Here is a 23,813-nt window from a genome sequence, read left to right as displayed (position 1 = left end):
CAGTTGTGGCATTTTACTGGGACATAGCACATTTTCCCTACTTTTTGGGCTTTTAATCTCCTTCAAGTTAGTGGTGGAAATGGGTGTGAAACCAATGGTGGATCCCGGATAGCCCATTTTTCCTGTTTTTTGGGCTCTCAATCTCCTTCCTGTTAGTGGATTGAAATGGGTGTGAAACCAGTGGTGGATCCTGGAAAGCTATACATTTCTGAAGAGTAGACAAAATTCTATAATTCAGCAAGGGGTCATTTGTGTAGATCCTTCAAGGTTTTCCTATAGAAAAAAACAATTGAAATAAAAAATATTGAAATTGAGTTGATGAAAACAGACATTTGTGTCTCCATTTTCATCTGTACTTCTTCTACCTTTAGCAGATTTTCAAACGCAATATACCATTACATCCGCTGGACTCTTCTGGTTGTGGGGATATATAGGGCTTGTAGGTTCTTCAAGAAGCCGAGGTGCCTAGGGCCTATACCTGAGCTACACCTTGCAGTGGTTTTTCATTGTGTAACTGGTATCAACAATTCATTGGGTAAAATATAAAGAGTGAAAAATACTTATCAAGGAAACCTATGAATTTCCATAATATTGAGTTTAGAAGCAGTGATTATTTGCACATTTTGGCTACCCATACTAGCATATGAATTATAGAGTATTTCTCAAAATAACTTATTTCTTACACACTGTCATACAATTAGAAGGCACAAATGCAGAGAAGGACAATTGGTAACAACACTTATTCTACTATTCTGTGTTCCCCCAAGTATCCCAATAAAAATGGTACCTCGCTTTCGTGAGTACGACTAGTGTCCGCATCAGGAAACGGACCAAAAGGCAACATGGACCCATCACATTTTTCCACTGGAAATTGACATTTTTTTGCAATGTCCCTAGTTGTGGATTTTGGGCCTTAGCTTAGCCAGCACCTAGGGAAATCTAGGAAACCTGTACATTTTTAAAAACTAGACGTCAACAGGAATCTTGGGTGGGGTGACTTGTGTGGCTCTCACCAGTTTCTGTTACCCAGAATCCCTAGCAAATCTCAAAATGTGTCTAAATAAATATTGTGCTCACATTTATGTGAGGAAAAGTTCTGTAACATGGATGTATCACATTTTTCCATGGAAAACTGAGCCTTTTTTTCTAATACGGGTAGCTCTAGATTTTGGACCCTAGCTCAGCCCACACCAATGGAAACCTAGCTAACCTGTAAATTATTTTAAACTAGACACAGGGATTTCCAAGGTGGGCTGACTTGCATGGCTCTCACCACATCTTTTAACCTGAATCCCTTGCATACCTCAAAAGTTAACTAAAAAAACTATTGGTGTCAGATTTCTATGATGGAAAGGTTTGGAAACTGTGGGGAGCCACAAAATTCCATCCACTTGGCATTCTGCCACGTCTCTCGATAAAAATAGTACCTCACTCGTGTGAGTAGGCCTAGTGACCGTGACAGGTAACGGCCCACAAGCAACATGGCTGCATCACATTTTCCCACTGAAAACAATGCGATTTTTGCAGTATGGATAGCTGTGGATTTTGGGCCCTAGTTCAGCTGGCACTTTGGGAAACCTACCAAACCATCACACTTTTAAAAACTAGACACCCGTTCGAGTCCAGTGGGGGGGGTTACTTACATGGCTTTCACCAGGTTTTGTTACCTAGAATGCAAACTGTCCCTATGGCCTACAAGAAGACTCCTTTCTGATGAGGACAGAGGACGGAGTACACAATGGAATAAATTCTCCTTATTGCAACTGTCTTATGACATATGCGTTTATCTTTGGTGTCATTCCACATTTCAACCAAAAAAGTCTATTTTGCTCTCAGGCGCTTAATTTTAAAAATTTCGTGCTGCATGCTGAACTATTTTTTTTTTAATGTATGGGGAAGAACAAGCATTACAGGTTATGAATTGGAAGACACTTTAGTTTAGAATCGCTATAGCCTAGATACGTGAACTTTGCCACATAACGGTAGCCAGCAGGTTTGCATTACACATATTTAGTTTGCAGAATGATCCGAAATTTAGTGCATGAGAAATCATTGCGTCATATTAATATAAGGGTCCACATCATCATTTTCAACTGTAACTCTTGAGGGCGCATCTAGGTCTCCCTTTGCATTACCAGGGGAAGGAGGACTAATGTCTGATCGCTGTAGGTACGTTACCAGGGGAGCCCATATATTGTGTGGTCAGCTAGATGGGGCATGAGCTTCCATAATTTAGTTAAATGATTCTGACAGTGTGCCGCATCTGCTAGCCACGCCCTGGAAGACGGCGCTAGTTTCCGACCCCAGTGGATCGCCACGCGGCGCGGAGCCAGAATTAGCAGCATTGCGGACAGTCATCTACATGTGTCCGGGATATCTTTGACATAGCCCAACAGGCAGGTCATGGGGTCTGGAGTTAGGGTGTCTGAGGTAATCTCACTTGTGATGCAGCATATGTCAAGCCAGAAGGCCATAATCTTAGGGCACCTCCAGGCTAGGTGTATTATGAGGCGTTGGGGTCAGCACATCGCAAGCAGTTAGTCGGCAGTCAGTCTCATTTTATGAAGCACTATGGGCATGCGGTATAGGCTGTGTAGGTACTTACAATGTAAAAGACATAAGCGGTAATTAGGGAAAAGTTTTTGGGATTGATTGCAGCAATATGTCCATTATGCAAGTGTGGGAACATCACCGAGGTCGGACATCCAGGCTAGTCGTGATTGCTCAGTGTCGACTGGGAAGGCTGCGAGGGTCAGCGCATAAAGTCTTGTGATCAGTTTTCGCGGGGAAGCGGCAGAATGTATATACTGTCGCGAATCGCACTGAGACGGGGGCGGGGAATGAAGCATTATTGTCTTTGCATGTAGCGCGGATCAATCATGTTGAACTTTTTTAAGACAAGATGCACAAGAGAGGTTGTGCCAAAATGGAGGCTTTGGCTTCACTTGCTTCATTGATTTAAGATGCCATTAATCTGACAGCGGTAGAGAAGAAGCTACGCTGTTCCCAAGTTCTTTATTCGTATGTTCCATGTAGCACAGAAAGGTGTTTAGAGTCTTTTGCACCAACCCAGCAATTTAATGAGTCATTTTTACTTGAAAGTCCTGTAAGTGGCGCATTGGGCTCAAATGGTATTCCTAACGTCCCTCAAATTATGAGGATTTACATTTTAGAGGATGCAGAAGCCGAATGTAATTTCAATTTTACTGAGCAAATATTTTATAGGTAAGAAACGCTCTTTTTTCAGCCTGTCACTCTGTATGACTTTGAAAGGAACTGTAGACTGTCAACCCATGGTACTAGAAACTTCCTCATCCTGATCTAGAAATAATTTTCAAAATTCATAAAGTCTAACATTATAAAGGTTTCCAAGAAACCTGTACACCGGTTAAATACACTGTCACTTAATTTAGCTAATTTGTCAATGTGACAGTCCTGGGATTTTTACCTACAGTCGTAAGTCATTTTTATGACTGGGACAGAAATGAAATAGTTAGGTTTTGAAGTGGAGTTGGAAAGTGTACAACACAGGCCAGGTTGATCTTCAACCTGCTTTAGTATTCAGCATGTAGAATAATTATGCATAGTACAACTGATGAGTCTCGAGTCCCTTCCTGTATGTAGTTCAGATTGTTTGACTCAAGATGAAGTGACAATGTAAAGGAGTTTTGTAGGGAGATGCTTTGGCGGTGACGGATTATTCCTATTTTTGGAGACTAGCTTTATGCCTATAGTTACCTAATGAGATGGATGTGGCTGGGTGATAAAGGTGGGTGCCTAGCCATGTATTTAAAAAGAGGGAACCATTAATATATATATATTGGTAATTTGGTCTTTACATTACCATAGACAGGTGACTAGTGGAGAAGTGTGGCTCAATGGTTAGAGCGGCAGACCCTGATGCAGAGGTCTAGCCCGGGACCAGGGTTCAATTCCCTGCCTCGGCGGGTCTTGGGCTCAAAATTCCACGGACCTGATAATTCTCGCCTCGGTGCCTATTCTAATCATAGAGTCCCACTCTGCAACTCTGGGCAATAGCTTGCTTAATCTCCACAACGCCCCCCACAACGCTAAGGATTCCTGGCCTTCACCCTGGGGGTGCCCAGGAGTGGACGCCTCACAAGGAAAGCAGGACGGGTTCCACAGCGGTATTCGTACAAGCGCCTTGAGACCCATGCGGGTGAGTAGTGCGCTATACAAGTATCAATTTACATTTTACATTTTTAGCCATGTATTTAACCAGAGGGACTCACTAATATTGTCAGAGAAAACTGACTAGTAATTTGGTCTTCACATTCCCATAGACAGGTGACTGGAAATGGGCAATTGACAAACTCTGCAAACAAAGGGTTGAATAAATAGGGTGTGTAATGTGGCAGTGAGATCATTGATAATTTCATCCACTCCCCAGCAAAACAGTGCCTACCCCTCGCAGTATTTGGTGCATGACTCGGGTAAAGCACTCACAAGATACCAGTTCACTTACATGATGAGGACGGCATTGCACAAGTCCAGTTTGGATCCAATTAACTATGGTTCTGTAGTAGGGGATCTCTGTGTATAGTCATAATCTAGTGAATAGTCCCGCCCATGTGCGTGGACCCCGGCAATCAAAAATAATCTCTTAAATTGTCAAATCATGCAGAAACTGCAAAGACACTTAAGAGAGAATTTAAAGACAAATAATGCAGCCTATATCCACAGGCTACACTGTCCAGTACTTCAACTAGAAATTCCACCAAACACCACCACACACAACACAGCCTGCCCAGTTTCTACCATAGAGAAACTTGCCTCCACCAGTAAAAGACTCTGGAATGATAGAGAGGAAGGCATGGACAGACAAGCCCCATAGGCTGCCATTATGTGGCTTAAATAGGATACTGTGCCTTTAAGAGAACTTTCCAAAACTTTCTCCCAGTATCCCAGAATGCATAGCAGGTCCCTCTTACTTTCAGTTCTTTTTTCCGGCTCCTGCTAACAGCACCCTGGCATTGAGCTCTGCCTTGTTTCAAGGGTTTATTGGATTTTTGTCACTTTTTTGGATAAAAGTGTTTGAGTATTCTTTCTTGGTGCTTCTCGTCTCTCCTGTGTGTTGGTTCAGGCTTTTTAGGGCTCTAAAATGCCTGGTCTTTTCGACAAATGCCCAGCATGTGGAAGGAAGAAGGCCAAGAGTGATCCACACGACGTCTGCATCGTCTGTCTCCCTGACACTCATGTCCCTGAAGACTGTGGCATCTGCCAGCAATTTTCAGCAAGGACCCTGAGGGACAGGCGGAAGATTAGGCTTCAAGGCCTTGAAGAAAGACGACTGCAGGCTGCAGGTGGGTCTGGGCAGGCTGGGAAGGTTCCCTCTATCTCTGCTGAGGCCTCTGGGGGGCTCCCCAGAGGCAGGAAGGCCAGAAAACGCTCCCGGTCTCCGTCTGCGTTGATTGCATCGACGACGACATCGAGAGGGATGACGACGGTGTGTTCCCCATCTCCCCGGGGCTCCGGGTCGAGACGGCGTGAAGATTCGACGTCGAAGGGCCTTGATAGGCCGCCGTCGAAACCACCGTCGACTGCATCTTCATAGTCATTGTCGACGTCTGAGTCGACCTATCGACGTCGAAGACGGAGCGACAAGCATCGGCGCTCGTCGTTGAGGCGACACCGCCAATCGCCGTCGAGACAACGGTCGGCGTCGAGGGGCTCCTCTACGTCGAGGACCTCGAGAAGGAGGAATCGACGCTCGTCGTCGAGAATGAAACGGTCGACGCCGCGGAGGCGGCGTTCGGCGTGAAGAAAGAAGAAGTCGACGTCACGGAGGCGGCGGTTGACGTCATGGATGAAGAGATCTACGTCACGGAGGCGGCTTTCGACGCCGGAGTCGCGGAGGCGACGTTCGACGCCGGAAAAGCGACGCTCAGCGTCGAGAAGGAAGAGATCGGCGTCTAGGAGTCGCTCCACCTCTCCTAAGCGGCGCAAGAGGAGTTCTGGCGCCGGAAGTCAGACTGGATCTAGTGGAGGACGCAAGAGGAAGCGATCGCCTGCTGAAGGGGCTGGGTCACAGTCCCCCTCGCCGAAGGAGTCACCGGGCTCGGTGTACTGGGTCGTGTACACACCAACTCGGCCTAGGTCGCCCCCTCCTCCTGTACCTAAGGAGGACCCTCCCACCAACCCTCCACTTCCGCCAGGCCGACCACTACCACCACTTCCACCGCATGGGCCTGCCCCTCGGTCGGTGATACCTCCGGTCCCTCCACCGAGGTCGACGTCATTACCTCCTCTGCCGACACCTCCTAAGGGGACCCCGAAACCTAGACCCCAGAAGTAACCGAGGAAGATGCCCCCATGGAAACCTGTGGAGCGTCCACGGGCCGGGAGATCACGCTCTCGCTCTAGGAGGAAGGAGCGATCGCGCCACAGGTCGTCCACGCGGTCGAGACACCCCCATAGGAGGCACAGATCTCACTCTCGCACGAGGTCCTTAGGGACCAGGGACTACTGTCCGACCTTGTCGGGATCACCGGACACAAGGGTGTCTCCGATTGATGACCTGGTGGCGTTCCATGATGTTCTTTTGAGAGGCGCTGCAAAATTGGGCATATCTTTGACGGTGCCCACTCCTAAGACATAAGTCCTTTTCGAGACACTGCACCAGAAACACCTGTCTCGTCCACTGCTGCCTCTGGTGCCGGGCCTGGAGGAACCGGCCATGGACCTTTTCCTCACCCCTGCGGTGACGAAGGCAGCCCCATCGAGATTGCTGAAAAAATACCGGGCTCCCGATTCGGACCCGGCCTTTCTAAGGGCGGAACCTCCTCCGGATTCTGTAATTGTGACGGCGGCCCGCAAACAACATGCCTCCACCCCGTCATCCACGGTTCCCCCGGATAAAGAGTCTAGATGGATGATTCAGCTGAAAGGAAAGTATGTGGAACATCGGCGACCTCTATGAAGGCAGCGAGTTCCACGGCTTTGTTGGGACACTACGACCGCGCCCTCTGGGACTCCCTCCAGCAGTTTGCGGAACACTTGCCCCGCGAGAAGCGGGAAGACTTCCAGGAAGTGCTGAATGAAGGGATGCTGGTAGCGAATCAGATTATCAGCGCTGCAGCAGACTCATCCCTATTAGCGACGCATGGTTTTTGCCATGGGGTTAACCAGCAACGTCACGCCTGGCTCCGCCTTGCGTCACTAAAACCGGACGCACAGCAAAGGGTAGCCAACCTTCCTTTCTCTGGTGAGACCCTTTTTGGGAAGCATGCGGATGACGAAATGGCCCGCATGAAGGCGGAGGCCGAAACGCTCACGGCTGTGGGCCTGGAGAAGCCCAAAGAAGTGAAGAAATCGTACCGCCCATTCCAACGGCGGTTCGGTGGGCAGGGCAGAGGACGTGGCCAACCTTCGGGACAGTCACAGCAACATCAACAGTTCCGAAAGCCGTTCCAGAAACGGCAGAATGGCAGAGGAGGCCAACAGTCGGCTCCAGCGACCAAAGGCCCGGCCGGGTCTAGGCCCTGAGCACTTACTTCCCCCGGATCTGTTACCCACTCCGGTAGGGGGAAGCATTCCATTTTTTCTGGCAGAGTGGAGAAAAATTACTGGGTGCTGAATATTGTTTGCAATAGATACAGTCTTCGGTTCACCAGCCCGCCTCCAGCAATTCCACCGGTCAGCTCGCAGTTTCAGCTGCGCGAGCTTCAGGCGGAGGCAGATATCCTGTTAAGGAAAAGGGCGATAGAAGACTCTCTGTCTCAGAGAGGAAGAGGTCTGTACTCCCGGTTCTTCCTGGTTCGCAAGAAGGACAAGAACGAGTTCAGGCCCATTCTGGACTTGCGACAGGCAAACAGATGGATTCGCAGGGAAAAGTTTTGCATGCTGTTGTTGCATCAGATTTATCCTCAGTTGCAACAGGGAGACTGGCTATGTGCTATAGACCTACAGGATGCGTACTTCCATGTGCCCATTGCACACAAACACAGGAAGTTCCTGCGGTTCCAAGTCGGCGCCAATCATTATCAATACACAGTACTCCCATTCGGACTAAAGTTTGCGCCGAGAACATTCTCGAAGTGCATGGCGGTGGTAGCAGCACACCTACGGAAGAACAAGGTGTTTGTCTACCCGTACCTGGACGATTGGTTGATCAAGGCATCCTCCTTCTCGGAAGCGCGAGCACACTTCCAGAAGACGTGCGTTCTCTTGAACAAGCTGGGGTTGCACATCAACATGTCCAAGTCTGTCCCGACTCCGGTCCAATGCATACAGTACTTGGGAGCCTTCATCAATACGCTGTCAGCAAGCGTGTCTCCTTCGGAAGAGCGACGATTATCACTCCTTCGGAAGGCTCAGGCTGTTATGACAACTCCATCTACAACAGTGAGGACGGTGTCTTCTCTACTGGGATCGATGGCCTCTTGTATCTTCCTGACGCCACACGTACGGCTACACATGAGACCGCTGCGGGAGTGCTTAGAAGACCAGTGGGATCAGAGAAAAGGATCTTGGGACGACAAGATACGACTGTCTCTGCAAGCTCTTCAGTCTCTGAAGTGGTGGTGTTCAGCGGAGAATCTCCTCAGAGGGGTTCCCTTCCACAAGGACATTCCCACGCAGACTGTCGTGACGGATGCTTCTCTCCTGGGGTGGGGAGCGCACTCCGGAAACCTACAGATTCAAGGAACGTGGTCCCCGATGGAGGCCACGTATCACATCAATTTCCTGGAACTCAGAGCTGTTCCCTTGGCACTGAAGGCCTATCTTCCGTCCTTTCAGACCAACTCTCTGCTTGTACAGACGGACAATACCACCACAATGTATTACCTCAACAAGCAGGGGGGCTCGAGATCACGCACTCTGACGCACTCTGTCGCAGGAGGCGCAGACGATCTGGCACTGGCTTCTGGCCAGAGGACTGACGATAACGGCTACCCATCTGCCAGGTGTGCAGAATGTTCAGGCAGACGCACTGAGCAGACTGGCTCAGGAAAACCACGAATGGGTCATAAACGACGAAGTCTAGGAGAGGTCTTCGCAAGGTGGGGAACTCCAGAGGTAGATCTGTTCGCCACTGCCGAAAACAGCAAATGCTGAGACTTCGCCTCCAGGTACTACCAGCAGGGGACGCTGGGGAATGCGTTATGGATCAACTGGTCGAACAGCTTTCTGTACGCTTTTCCGCCCATTCCCCTGATTCCGGCGGTGCTCATCAAGCTGGCCCGGCCCAGGGCTCGGATGATACTCATTGCCCCGGAATGGCCCAGACAGTGGTGGTTCATGGACCTGCTTCACCGGTCTCTCCTTCCTCACATTCGGCTGCCGTGCAGGTTGGACCTTCTCACGAAGTTCGGGGGACAGATGTTACACCCATACCTCTCGTCTTTGAGTTTGGCGGCATGGCTCCTGAGATAGTGCAATATGGCCATCTGAATCTGCCCGATGATTGCATGGACATACTGATGGAGTCTAAGAGACCTTCCACTCGTACTTCCTATGCTTACAAGTGGAAGAGGTTCTGTATCTCGTGCCAGTCTAAGAACTATGACCCTACAACGTGCAAGGAAGATGTCATCCTTCCTTACCATCTACATTTGGCGCAGTCTGGACTTAATGTTCATTCCATTAAGGTTCATCTCGCTGCATTGACTGCCTACAGGAAATGCCCTTCACAGACTTCCTTCTTCCAGATCCCTGTGATCAAAGATTTTTTGGAAGGCTTGAAGAAAGTATTCCCTCCTGTCAGGCTTCCTTCGCCTTCATGGGAACTGAATGTGGTGCTGTCCAGGTTGATGAAGGAGCCTTTTGAACCTATTCATAAGGCTTTGTTGCAGCACCTGTCCTGGAAGGCGGCGTTCCTCGTGGCCATTACATCGGCCCGCAGGGTGAGTGAAATTCAGGCGTTGTGTTGCCAAGAACCTTATACTGTATTTCATGCTGCTAAGGTTGTTATGCATACTCACCCTAAATATCTTCCCAAGGTTATTTCTGATTTTCATGTCAACCAGACCATAACTTTGCCTACGTTTTTTCAGAATCCTTCGTCTCCAGCGGAAAGGTCTCTCCATTCCCTGGATGTTAGGAGGGTGTTGAAATTTTATCTGGATAAAACCAAAGATATTCGTAGGTCTGACCAGTTGTTTATCAATTATGGATCAGTCAGGACGGGTCTTGCTACCTCTAAGCAGTCCATTTCTAGGTGGATTTTGTCCTGCATACAATTGTGTTACCAAAAATCTAATAAGACCTTAGGAGGTAAGCCTAAGGCTCATTCCACCAGGGGCAAAGCTGCCACGACAGCCTTGCTCCGTAACGTGCCGATTGCTGAAATCTGCAAAGCAGCCACTTGGAAGTCGGTTCATACCTTTGCTAAGCATTACTGTCTGGACACTGATGCCAGGGCAGATGCTCAGGTTGGACAGGCTTCGCTGCGGAATTTGTTCGCACAATAGTGGTGTTAATTTCGTTCTCCACTGCCGCTTTGGTGTGGGGATGGGCTTGCCATTCTATTCACTAGATTATGACTATACACAGAGATCCCCTACTACAGAAGGAGTAGTTTCTGTCCTGTAACTCCAGTTCTGTAGTAGGGGTATCTCTGTTATACTCATAAGCGCCCGCCCTCCTCCCCGGTGGAGATATTTCTTCATGTAAGGAATGCTACAGGTCTGGCGTGCTACGCCTTCAATAAGAACTGAAAGTAAGAGGGACCTGCTATGCATTCTGGGATACTGGGAGAAAGTTCTGGAAAGTTCTCTTAAAGGCACAGTATCCTATTTAAGCCACATAATGGCAGCCTATGGGGCTTGTCTGTCCATGCCGTCCTCTCTATCATTCCAGAGTCTTTTACTGGTGGAGGCAAGTTTCTCTATGGTAGAAACTGGGCAGGCTGTGTTGTGTGTGGTGTTTGGTGGAATTTCTAGTTGGTGTACTGGACAGTGTAGCCTGTGGATATAGGCTGCATTATTTGTCTTTAAATTCTCTCTTAAGTGTCTTTGCAGTTTCTGCATGATTTGACAATTTAAGAGATTATTTTTGATTGCCGGGGTCCACGCACATGGGCGGGACTATTCACTAGATTATGACTATAACAGAGATACCCCTACTACAGAACTGGAGTTACAGGACAGAAACTACTCCTTCTTATTCCTTTAGGATCAGGGTAGCAACGCCAGCGGTTGTGGGTAGGTCTCAATGCTGAGACGGTCAGGTAAATTGGGAGGTGGAGGTCCAATTGCTATAAACGCTTTGTGCTTCTGGATATGGGGTCATAAATTCCTTCATTGTAGGCAACCCTTTAACGGTTTCTTCTCCTTTCTAATGTTCTCTGTGTTAGGGCACATGGCTTCAGCCAGTGTGTGGATTCTTGATCACTCTTTTGTGCGGCGAGCAGGATCAGTTTTTGAGTGGAGTCTATTTCATAGACCAGCAGCTGATGCTGGCCTGCGATTTCTTGGGGTCGGCAAAGGGATCTTTGACTCGATGGACTGCACCAACTAGTAAAGGAGGTTGAGGGCAGGAGGCTTAACGGAAAAATTGTGTTAAGTTCTGGACTGGATGGGGCCCCTATGCTTGTGGGCCCCCAGGCATCTGCCTAGCGTGCTCATGCGTTAAGATTGCACCTTTTCAGATCCCAGTAGACGATACAGGGCTGACCAGAGAAAGGGAGGGAAGGTGAACACATCCATGCTTACCAAATTGGGTAAATCTTTGTTCTTACATTACCCCTCTGCCTGAGACGGGCATCCCATCTGTCTGAAGGGATGTTTACTGTGTTAATCGGTAAATGTACTCATTTTCTTTGAATTGCACCACTTTTCACTTTTGTAAATGTAAATGTTCAGTCCTGCATATTTTTTTCAAGCCCTCTGTGCATTGAACATGCAAAGTTTGTGCACCCGCTGTACCGACTGCAAATGTAGATTTAGTGTGTGCATTGCTCAATCAACTTATTAGTTTCTTCCTATCACAGCTGGAGTGTTACACATTTTTTCGTCTCGGCCTGATCCAGCGCAAGCGCTCGTCTGGCTGAGACTTTCGTAGGTGCTCTGGGAAATGCTTCTTTAGTGTCGATCAGCTCACTATTACGTGCACAGCTGCTTTGGGTGCAGTCACCTTTGCCGCACAAGCGCGCGCTTTTGCTGAGCCCTTGATCGCGATCACTTTCACTTTCACTTTCGCAGCCGCGCGGCTGTGTGCCTTTCACGGCGCTGGTGTGCCTTTCACGGCCGCGCGGCAAATGCTTGTTAAGTTTTTCAATTGATTTTCACTTGTTTAATATATATATTAGTTTACACTTCACGCTGACAGACATGAATCTAGAGCAACTATCCCTATAACATCGTTTATTTTAAATGTAGGAGAAATGTTTCAAAAGTGCCTTGTAAATTCAACTGCAATACTAAAATGACCGGGCACGTTGGAGGCAGCCTCAAAAAATGGTATGCTGGGATTAATGTATTATAGAAGTCCTGGACCCTGGTGTTCTTCCCACTCTGACATCATGACACTTTGTGCTATCACTAAGCAATTGGGTGGAAAATGACAGTCTGGGCATCCCATTGGTAAATGGCCTCGTCTAATGACTTTGTGGAGGCTTGTCCGTTGTAGCTCTCTAATTGGATTGGATGGGGTGGAGCCTGTTCTTCATAACATGTTATGCATTTCAGTGGTATGATGACGCGTACACATTCCACGCAGACGTAAGCAGCTTCTATAATGTACCGACGAGCAGGTGCTATCAGTCCCCGGCATTGCAGTTTCAGGCAGCACAGAATGTTTCAGCACGTAAAATATGGTGTCTTTAGATATGAAGGATTTATTTGCGACCCAAAAGTGAACTCCATCAAAGAATTCACAAAGTCACGCTACAATCAATTAAATAAAATACATTAAGAAAAATACACTATTCAAATTAACATGTTAATAAAGACGATACTAAAACAAAAATATATCAATTATGCTTTTTTAAATCAAATTGACGAAAGTGCAATTTACTTTAGAATAATACTCTACAATGATAATATTGTGAATATCGAAATGTGATGCCCTTGTTACTCGCTGCGTGTGCGCTCCGAACGCTATCAGGGTACCAGATCAAACGGGCCCGGCTCCTGACCCCGGCTGACCACCTTCAAGGACGCCACCCGCAAACACCATCAATTGATCCGATCCACCAAGAAATCAGCATTCAAGGATCGATTCGACAACAACACCCACAACAGCAAGGAACTATTCAACATTGTCAAAGAATTTACCAACCCCACCGCAGGCACCAACGACATCACTCCCTCCCAAGACCTCTGCAACTCTTTATCCTCTTTCTTCCACAACAAAATCGCCGACATACATAACAGCTTTGAAAACCAGTCCGAAGAACAGACCACTCCACCCCCCCCGAACCAAAACAGCACTTTCACAATCTTTACGCCTGGAACGCAATCACTACTGAAGACACCATCCGCCTGATGAACTCCATCCACTCTGGTTCACCAACCGACCCATGTCCCCACCACATCTTCAACAAAGCAGACTCCATCATCGCACCCCATCTCCGCGATGTCATCAACTGTTCCTTCAACTCCGCTACCTTCCCGGAAAGCTGGAAACATGCTGAACTCAGCGCCCTTCTGAAGAAACCCACAGCAGACCCCTCTGAACTTAAGAACTACCGCCCCATCTCACTCCTCCCATTCCCTGCCAAAGTCATTGAGATAGCTGTCTATAGTCAGCTCGCCGCCTTCCTTGAATCCAACAACTCCCTCGACCCCTCACAGTCCGGCTTCCGAGCCAAACACAGCACCGAAACCGCCCTCATCGCTGCTACAGACGATATCCGAACGCTACTGGACAACGGAGAAACAGTTGCCCTAATCCTACTTGACCTCTCCGCCGCCTACGACACAGTCTGTCATAGCACACTCATACAACGCCTCAGCAACGTCGGAATACAAGGAAAAGCTTTGGACTGGATCATCTCGTTCCTCGCCGGAAGAACCCAGAGAGTCCGCCTCCCCCCATTCAAATCAGAGGCCACCGAAGTCATCTGCGGCGTACCACAAGGATCATCACTCAGTCCCACCCTCTTCAATGTTTACATGAGTCCCCTCGCATCCATTGCGCGACAACACAACCTCAACATCACCTCCTACGCAGACGACACCCAGCTGACCCTCTCCCTCACTAAAGACCCAAACACCGCCAAAACCAATCTACACGAAGGAATGAAAGAAGTAGCCGTTTAAAACTAAACTCGGACAAAACAGAAGTCCTCATCTTAGGATCATCCCCCTCAGCCTGGGACGACTCATGGTGGCCACCGGCCCTGGGTACAGCACCCATACCTACAGATCACGCACGTAACCTGGGCATCATCCTAGACTCCTCCCTCTCGATGACCAGACAAGTAAACGCCGTCTCATCTTCATGCTTCAACATCCTTAGCATGCTCAAAAAAATCTTCAGTTGGATCCCCACCGAAACAAGAAAGACAGTCACCCACGCACTGGTCACTAGCCGACTGGATTATGGAAATACCCTTTACGCCGAAACCACAGCCAAACTACAGAAAAAACTCCAGCGCATCCAAAACGCCTCAGCCAGACTCATACTGGACATCCCCCGTCAAGCTCACATTTCCGGTCACCTGAAAGACCTCCACTGGCTCCTCGTCAACAAGAGAATAACGTTCCGTCTCCTCACCCACGCACACAAGGCCCTCTACGACCTAGGACCCGAATGCCTCAACACACGACTGTCCTTCTACACACCCACCCGCCAACTACGATCATCCAATCAAGCCCTCGCCGCAATTCCGCGCATCCATAGATCTACCATGGGAGGAAGATCCTTCTCCTACTTAGCGGCCAAAACCTGGAATTCTCTCCCCACTCACCTCCGCCTTCCACAGAACCACCTCTCCTTCAGAAAGCAGCTAAAAACCTGGCTTTTCGATAAGTAATGCACCCACCCTCCCTCAAGCGCCTCGAGACCCTCTGGGTGAGTAGTGCGCTATACAAATTCCTGAACTTGAACATATGTAAGCAGGGTACTGACGCCTCCCGGGCGAGAGCTCCCATGTGTACTCGTGAGCGCTCACCCGCTTTTTGTTTGTAAATTAGCAGCAGCGAGTGGGGCGGAGGAGGACCTGGGCTTCTCGGCTGCTTCCGCCTGTGTCCTGATGTCCTGCTTATGTTTGGTTCCTGTGGAGGAGTTATTGATTTTGTTTGTCCCTTGATGCTAAAGCTCACTCTTCCCCGCGCTCCCTGTTTGGCACCGCAGATGTACTGGAGGATTTCACCTGGGTGCACAGGGCTTATGCAGATGCCCACAAAAGCTGCATAGTATCCGCAAGCCTTTTCTTTTTTCCAAGTCACCATTCATAAGATTTCAGACTTTCCGTCAAGGCAGCTCTTGGGAAAAGACTCTCCCTGGGGCAGAAAAGAAGGAAAGCGTATGCAAAGCAGCTTAAATACTTACAGTTCCACATGCAGCGTGGCTTCTGATGCGCTACGCTAGAATGTATGTCCACAAAACCAACCGTGGTGATGCGTCGACGCAAGGCTTCATGCACGTATGTGCAAAGGAAAATGTTCAACTTAATTTTTTATATAGTTTTTTCCGTAGGGGTTAAGCCTCGCATGGGCATAGAGCATTTTCCGTCAAGTCAATAGGATGTAAACTCTCCTTGGAAATGTTAGTTAGTGATACAGATTCCGGCCAATCTCCCAAATGCACTGAGTTCTTGCTAAGAACCTGCTCCAGGGTTCCTACAGCAGCCTTCACGGCTCAGAGGCTGACACGCCCGATCAGGGTCGCCCCTCTAGATTCATATTATGTTCTCGGTGGTTCAGATCTATTATTTCTCATCTACGCCTCAGCAAACGGTCTCCCTCCACTCCCTCAATACAATATCTACAGTGCAGCAAAACTGCAGGCAAGTGGTGACGTAAGAGAAGTCGTGCGATCACGAAAGGGATTTCAACACTCATCAGATGCGCCCATTTCACTGGATAACCTTTATCCCTAGAGCATAGAGGGGATGCCTGATTCCTAGATTTTGCCGTGACTTACTCTTGCAGTACTCCTGGATTACTCCTGCAGTCATGGAGTAAGCCAGAGCACTCCCAGCTTACTCCTGGAATTCAGGAATACGGCAGCAGTAATTAGATCACACTTATGGCAGAATGTCTGTGAATCAGGCCAGTAATCTCAGAGGACCACTCTTACTCCTTTACTTATTGCTCATGCAGGTCTGTAGGCCTTTTAGATGCAACCTCCCCCCACCCTTTCTGGTGAGAGGCTGCTCCATTCACCTACTACCCTAGCTGCCAATGGAGTTTTATAATATTGCTTGTGGCATTCAACCCTCCAGTATTATGCACTTCTTCTGCAGTGTATCCTTTTAATTATTGAGCGCCTTATATGACACCCACTTGAACCATAAACCGCACTGACCGCCCCTCTCTGGACTGTCTGTGATCTTTTCCCTTTGACATACGTGACCTCCGGAACTGGACCTAGTAATACGCCTCATGAGGCCAGTAGGGGCGCACAGGAATAGCGCAGCATCCTTTTCTTCAGGAGACCATCTAGCCAGGTTAAATTTAGTAACTGAAACATCACTCGATTCTTGGCCCATTCATATTTGTGAGCCGGACAGCCTGTGACTCACTGCTCACTGTCTGATTATTACAAACAACCTCTTTGAAAATCTGGCCCATGGTGCCCCTGTGACTTGGAGTAATCAGGTTATCCCATCGTTCGGATATCCATACTATTTTTCTGGTGCCATGACACATTGGGGGGCATATTATCAAGAACAGGCGATAAAATTATCGCCGCTTTATCTGCAGGAAACTGCTGGTAAAGCGGCGATAATGGGCTTGATAATATGCCCTGGTGAATTCCCATAGCAGCCCAGGTTAACACTATGGGAATTCACAAGGACATATTATCAAGCCCATTATCGCCACTTTACCAGCAGTTTCCTGCCGATAAAGCGGCGATAATTTTATCGCCTCTTCATGATAATATGCTCCTCAGTTTTGCATCCAGTGCCAGCCTGTGTCTCGCCTCGCCAGGGGTAGGAAGCACTATATAAATACAAGCACTTGTGTTTTTATCTATCGCCCTCTATCTATCTATCTATCTATCTATCTATCTATCTATCTATCTATCTATCTATCTATCTATCTATCTATCTATCTATCTATCTATCTATCTACCTATCTATCTATCTATCTATCTACCTATCTATCTATCTTTCGCCCTCCCTCTATCTATCTATCGCACTCCCTCTATGTATCTATCGATCTCCCTCTATCTATCGTCCTCCCTCTATCTATCTATCGCATCACTCAGCACCACCACAGCATCATTCAGGGTCACCACAACATCACTATGCGCTACCACAGCATCACTGAACGCCACAGCATCACTCGTCGCCACCACAACATCACTCAGCGCCAACACAGAATCAATCTGTGCAACCATTCCACAACAACTGGTTCAAATATGTTCTCTCAATGCTTCAAGCTTTATTACAAATGTCACAAAAAGATGTTAATATTTCACTACTCTTCTTGGATGTACGTCACAATAAAATACACTGGACATAATCTTCACAAAAGTTATTTACAAAACTTTAAGCTATTGTCATTATAAATTACAATAACATTTATTTAAGTATTAATTATTTAAAAAAAATTAAAAGCACATATTGCAGTACAAATGCCATTGGTGTCACATTTGCGAAAGTTAAAACTATTGGCATTGTAAATGACAAATCTATTAATTTCGCTATTTTCAAAGGTATGTAACTTTTACCACGGATTTTTTACAACGCATACCATTACCACGCATACATTTACAACGCTGGTCATTTTACAACGCATACCTTTACATCGCAATACACTACAACGCACATACTATTACAACGCATACCATTACATCGTAAGTATTATTATAGGTAAGTTTAACATTTTTTAGTGGTATTTGGTTTTGGGGTACAGGGGTATTTTTAAGTTTTATGGTTGGGTTTGGGTTTTGGGGTACAGGGGTATTTTTAGGTTTTAGGGCTGGGTTTGGGTTTTAAGGTACAGGGGTATTTTTAGGTTTTAGGGCTGGGTTTGGGTTTTGGGGTACAGGGGTATTTTTAGGTTTTAGGGCTGGGTTTGGGTTTTGGGGTACAGGGGTATTTTTAGGTTGTAGGGCTGGGTTTGGGTTTTGGGGTACAGGGGTATTTTTAGGTTTTAGGGCTGGGTTTGGGTTTTGGGGTACAGGGGTATTTTTAGGTTTTAGGGCTGGGTTTGGGTTTTGGGGTAGAGGGGTATTTTTAATATATATTTACAAATAATAACATTAAAATTAATTTAATTTCATTAATATAATTATTTTATAATTTAATAATTATTATTTAAATTAAATATTACATAAATAATTATTTACAATATATATTAATATTATATACTTACCTATACTTGCGTTGTAATGGTATGCATTGTAATAGTATCTGCGTTGTAGTGTATTGCGTTGTAATGGTATCCGTTGTAACATGACCTGCGTTGTAAAAAATCAGTGGTAATGGTATGCGTGCTAAAAGTACGCGTTGTAACATCATATATCCATTTTCAAAACCAACACATAAATTAAAAAAGTGTCATTTACAATACCAATAGCTCAAACTTACCTAATGCGAGACCTATTGCATTGCAAATGCTTGTTATATATTGCACCTGAAAATGTGTTGCAGGCTTTTTAACTTATGCATGTTACCCATCTTTGTTTTCTTCCCTTTAGCACCACGTGTCTGCGTGAATTCTAATACTACAGACCTAAGCAGTGCGTGTTTGTCATTGGTAGGGCTATAGTAACTGCAGATTGGGTTTGACCGTAGCACTCCGATTTTAAGACTGCAGCAGAGATGCCCAAAATGGAATCGCCCAGTGCCAAGCAGTAGAAGTTGATATGATCCAAAACTAAACAAATGTGCATGCATCCGTGCAATATTTTGGTAGATTTCTAGCAGTTGGGTCAAATAAATAGGGATGTTTAGTTTCTGAATTCCTAGCTTGTGTGTTTTCTGCCCAGCTCCTTTCAGGAGACGCATTCCACTTTGTCGGGCTCTGTCGGGGCGAGAAAGACTGACTTCATTTAAGACAAGGGCCCTTTGTTTTAGTTGGTGCCGGTCTTGTGAGATTTTTCAGTTCTCAGCGGGTTAACCAGGGAGGGGAGAAGAGTCATAATTGGCCTATTTAGTGTATTTTGCATGTGAATAGTGTGTTAGTGAAGCATTACTAAGTCTGTTGTGAGTGACACGGTGATTAGAATTTAGATTAGGGAAAACACATTCTGTACTTTATCAAGTACAGTAATTAGTTCAGTCGGTAAAAAGTTGATTACAAGTAAAGATAAAGTTATACTTTTGGGGTCTCAACGGAAAAGGTTCTTTTTGGACTGCTACATTTGTTAATACAGAGGTTCTGTCTACACCTGCGTTATTGCGTATCTGAATAATTAAAGGAACAATGGGCACTATGCAAATTGTAATCAGAGTGTTTATACGACTTGGGTAAGTTTCCATGTATTGTACAATAAAAATGATAATATTGTTGGGGGTTGTCTTGTTTTAAACATGCTTTAGATATATGTGAACAATCAATCAGGCTAGACATGACGTTTTCAATAGTGGATCTATATTTTGAATATTTGTTTTTGTTTTGCTGATGGTAGTATTTGACCTCATTGTAGTTTTCAATTGAAAAAGACAAGCCTCGCATTGTTAATGCGGACGGAAATATATGTGTATTTTGACTATTTATCGTGTGTTTATGGCATTAAATCGTTCTTACAAATGTATTGGGTGTGTTTAGGGCTGAGATAATGCTGTGATGGAGACCAGGATTGTTATCAAAGAGCAATGATCTCATTCTAATTGGTGCAAATCATTTCAGCCCTGAGTTTTCTGTGGGTGGATCAGAAAATGTATATTCCACTAAGAATGTAGATAAAAGACACTATAAACAAATCCACTACTATGGTGGTTGAAACATCCATCTGAAATCAATAATGCATACTGATAATGGTGATATATACACTGGTTTTTGATCTACTGTACCAAGGTTGAAAGACCTGTAAGAAGATCATCATTTTAATTTGGGGGGGCGGAGAGGGTGTGACCTATGTTCTCTTTATTTTGGTGTGTCTAGGGTGGTGATTGGCTTTTGCGATGGTGCAGCAAAATGTTGCAATTGAGATTTACAATTATAGGTTCCTAAGAGTCGAGAGAATAAGTGTACAATTTAGCCATGTGTATATATATTTTTTTTTTACTTCTCAGCAAAGTCTTCTTGGCGGCGACATGGAGATTGGTAGCCCAGGAGCACTATCACCCACAAAACCTGGCTCTCAGTACTTTCAGTATTCTAGCAATAACCCCCGGCGGAGGACGCTACACAGTAGCAACATGGGTGAGTGCCCCATACCCTGATGTTCATTATCACAGCAGTAACCCACAATATGAAAAATAGCTTAGCGCGCCAAAATATGGAAACTGCTCACTTTCAAAGAAAGTAGTCTGTTGGGATATATAACAGTCCTTCATATGTATGGCTGCTTTACCTTGTCCCTTATCCTTTAAAATTGTATTGTAGAAATTAAGTCAAACACCGTTGTATTAGTTTCTCGTGAAATTTATGCTATTGAAAGGCAAAAATAGGCCATTCCTTTTGAAAATGTTGAAAGTATGTAGATGTTTAGCCACAGTAGTAAAATAAAAAATATCTGGCTTCATATTCCTTTCTGTTTGCGTTTTTTAACAGAGGTACAAGCCAAGAAAGTTCGAAAGGTTCCTCCTGGTTTGCCCTCCTCAGTAAGTACCAAAGTTCTTCATCTGTTAAAGTAGCCTACCTAAAGAAATACAAATGAATGTGTTGGGGAGAATGTACTACTTGACCTTAGACCTAACGAAGTGAAATTTGACCAAAATATCAAGTGACCTAACGTTTGGTGGCTGCTTGTCCTGCCTAGAAGAGGTTTGGTTTGCATTGCTTTGGCACGGCACTCAGTGAAGAGCTTTGGAAGGGTCCATACATTTTTGAGAGGCTTACTTGTGCAAGGCTTTGAAGAAAAGGTGCTATAGCATTAAGTGGCGGTTGGCTTCTGTGTCGGCGTGCCACCGATTCACGGATTTGCATGTTCAAGGAGATTTGCGCGCAGGATTTATTTGCATAAGCTGCAACCTAAGTGAACATCTTCATTTTCTTCTGAGGTCTGAATGAAACCTAGGACGCGAGCGTCCTCGCCATGTCTGGCTGGGATGCCAGGTGTCGGCAGCGTAATCCAGCTGTGACTCGAGTAATCTGGGGACACTTCAGCGAATGCCGACATATGTATAGTGCACATGAAACAGGACGTTCATGTAATGTATAGAATAAGCATCCTCAGTTTTCTTGTGTGGCTCCAGTGGAGCCCTGCCCTGAATGTTAATACCATTTCAATAAAGACATTTGTCAGTGCATAGATTACGAGTTCCTGTTTAATGTAAAATATTCTATAGCGTTGCTTGTGTCCTAACTATGATTGTCTACAACTATCAATCTATTTGGTTAAAGCTATTTGTGGTGGTTGTACTATAGTGACCTAGATTTATCGATGAGTATTACAATACATATGTTGATATACCTATTTATACATGTATGCTATAAGATATGTTATTGGTAGTTTGTGCAGAACTCTGACCTCTTGCTACGCCTGTCAGATTGTTGCTGATGGCGGTGCAGCTCCTCGATTACTTCTGTGATATTTATTGTGAACACTGTTATTGTGGCCTGTATTGTGTGCAGTGGAGCTGGCTGTGCCAATTGCAGCTCGTGAAGCAGCTGATTTCAGATCATCTGTGTGATGAATGATAAGGCACAGTGGTTGGTGCCTGGGACATTGCGGGCATGGAAATGATGCCTGAGCTCTGCTTGGCATTGCTGCTGCCAGCCGTTTGTTTGCCACATCGTGCCATGCTGTGATCGCCATCCAACTATATGAAATGACGAGTGCGGGAGACCCCGGACAGAGCAGACACAAGGAGCCCCAAATGAATGCCACAGGGGCTTTAGGCTTTTAGACTTTCAGAATTTCTCAGGTCGGCACCACGTCTCATCCGGTTATTTGAGAGGGAAGGGAAATGTATTGGGTGAATTCTACAGAATGTTCTTTTATTAATTGTAACTATGCACTTTACCCTATGCGAATACCCGTTTTCTAAATGTAGCAATAGGCAACGCGATCTGAAGCATTGGTAGGTGGTTAGTTGTGCTTTAGAAACCCCCTAATAAAAATAAATAGAAACTCCCGACTTTGACTTGGAGTTCAATAATGAAATATTGTCTCGCATATATTTGCTTTTTATTGAATCGTGTGTGCAGAGTAATTGACATCAAACGTGAAGCGTTAGACTGTAAAATATTTTTTTGTCGATAATAGCCATAACTTCCAAACAGGATAAAGGTATAGTTAATGAGCACCTCCTACAAAAGAATCACTTGTAATATTTTGAGGTTCCATTTCGTTACATTACAGTGTATATCGGGGTAATCTTTACCGATGGAATTCCTGTGTATTTGCACCAGGCCGGTTTTCCGTGCAGCGCGGCGCCCAGGCGCGCGGAGCATTTGGCGGCCGTACCGTGGGGTCCTTTCTGTCCGGAGTCCGTTTCGCGCTCGCGTGCGTAAGAGGGCCGCGCGCAGGCGGAGCGGCGCTCAGTGACGACGACGGGCGCTTCCCATCTGTGCTGTGAGCTGCTGTGTTCGATGCCAGGCGAGGAGCGACCGAAACTTCATTTTCTGTGCCTTGTTTTTCCAGATAAACGAGTCCGATTGTGCAGCTGCCCTGTCGGTTGGGACAGAAGAGGCCCGCACGGTTTTTAGCGGCCAATATGGGTACTATTGAAGCGCAAACTTTGCCTGATTTGAAAATGGAATGAATATTCGCGGGAAAGTTTGATGTTTTTTGTTGTATGTGTTCGTCATAATTTCACGCGCAGCAAAACATTTCTGTGCCAAAACGTGCTCTTTCATGTGGGGCGGGAGAACCATCAGGGGTTTCATGGAGAACACATATGGTGTTTTCCAAAGGCTAAGTATTCAAGCGAGGATTGTGTGTGTGTTTGGATCCGTCCCTCGTAGCCTCTGTGATGAGAAAATCTGTTTTCAGCATAGCATTATGCTTTAAAAGGTTTAATTTCGCCTCCACGCTTACCTGCCTAAATTCTGATTCGCGTCCGAGAGTGCGCTCTTAAATGAGAATAATGTATTCTTGTGTATTCCATGAATGGAATTTAAATCTGCCCGTCGCATACTGAGGAACTTAAACTAAATGTGTTCCTTGACACCTGCTCCTCAGCGCTCTGTACTGTAAGTCTGGCACAGTGATGCCTATTCGGATCCAGGGGAAGAGTGCGTGTGTTCGCATTTAGGATGTCACCTGTTATTCCAACCACACATTTCTAATCGACTCAAACCTAGGTCTATCCAGACCGAAACCGACAGTAATCCCAGGGGGCAGTGGACACATGACCATGAAGGTGAAACCGACGCCAGGCCACCTTAAACATACAACAACGCACACTACCCACATGTCAAAGTGAGTACAATCCTTGAGGGACCAAAACAGCCTTTTGAGTGTTTCCATTTTTAACTCTTTTAGGAGTGAAAGTTGCTAACAAGGGAAGTATATGTTTCAGAGTGATTTCCTGTGAATGAGAAACCCCTTACTTCTGACTGTAATAGCAGGTAAAATAACTGGGAAGTATGAATTGTGAGATGCAGTAAAAAAGTTAC

The 23,813-nt window shown here is 46.0% G+C and overlaps 1 protein-coding gene across 22 annotated transcripts in view; it reads left to right on the top strand.

The window, feature by feature from the left end:
* The window catches only part of TCF4 (transcription factor 4), an 822,748-nt gene that overhangs the window by 438,946 nt on the left and 359,989 nt on the right, over positions 1 to 23,813 (top strand). For 19 of the 22 annotated variants that reach the window (XM_086960420.1, XM_086960423.1, XM_086960424.1 and 16 more), the window contains 2 exons: positions 20,321 to 20,450; positions 20,802 to 20,851. The exons of the other annotated variants lie outside the window; for them this stretch is intronic. In XM_086960420.1, coding sequence (XP_086816546.1) covers positions 20,321 to 20,450; positions 20,802 to 20,851 — 180 coding nt within the window. The remainder of the gene's footprint in view (positions 1 to 20,320; positions 20,451 to 20,801; positions 20,852 to 23,813) is intronic. 22 annotated transcript variants of the gene reach the window in all.

This window comes from Lissotriton vulgaris, chromosome 3_1 (assembly GCF_964263255.1).
Source record: "Lissotriton vulgaris chromosome 3_1, aLisVul1.2, whole genome shotgun sequence".
Taxonomy (NCBI): domain Eukaryota; kingdom Metazoa; phylum Chordata; class Amphibia; order Caudata; family Salamandridae; genus Lissotriton; species Lissotriton vulgaris.
This window is presented reverse-complemented; position numbering and strand designations above follow the sequence as displayed.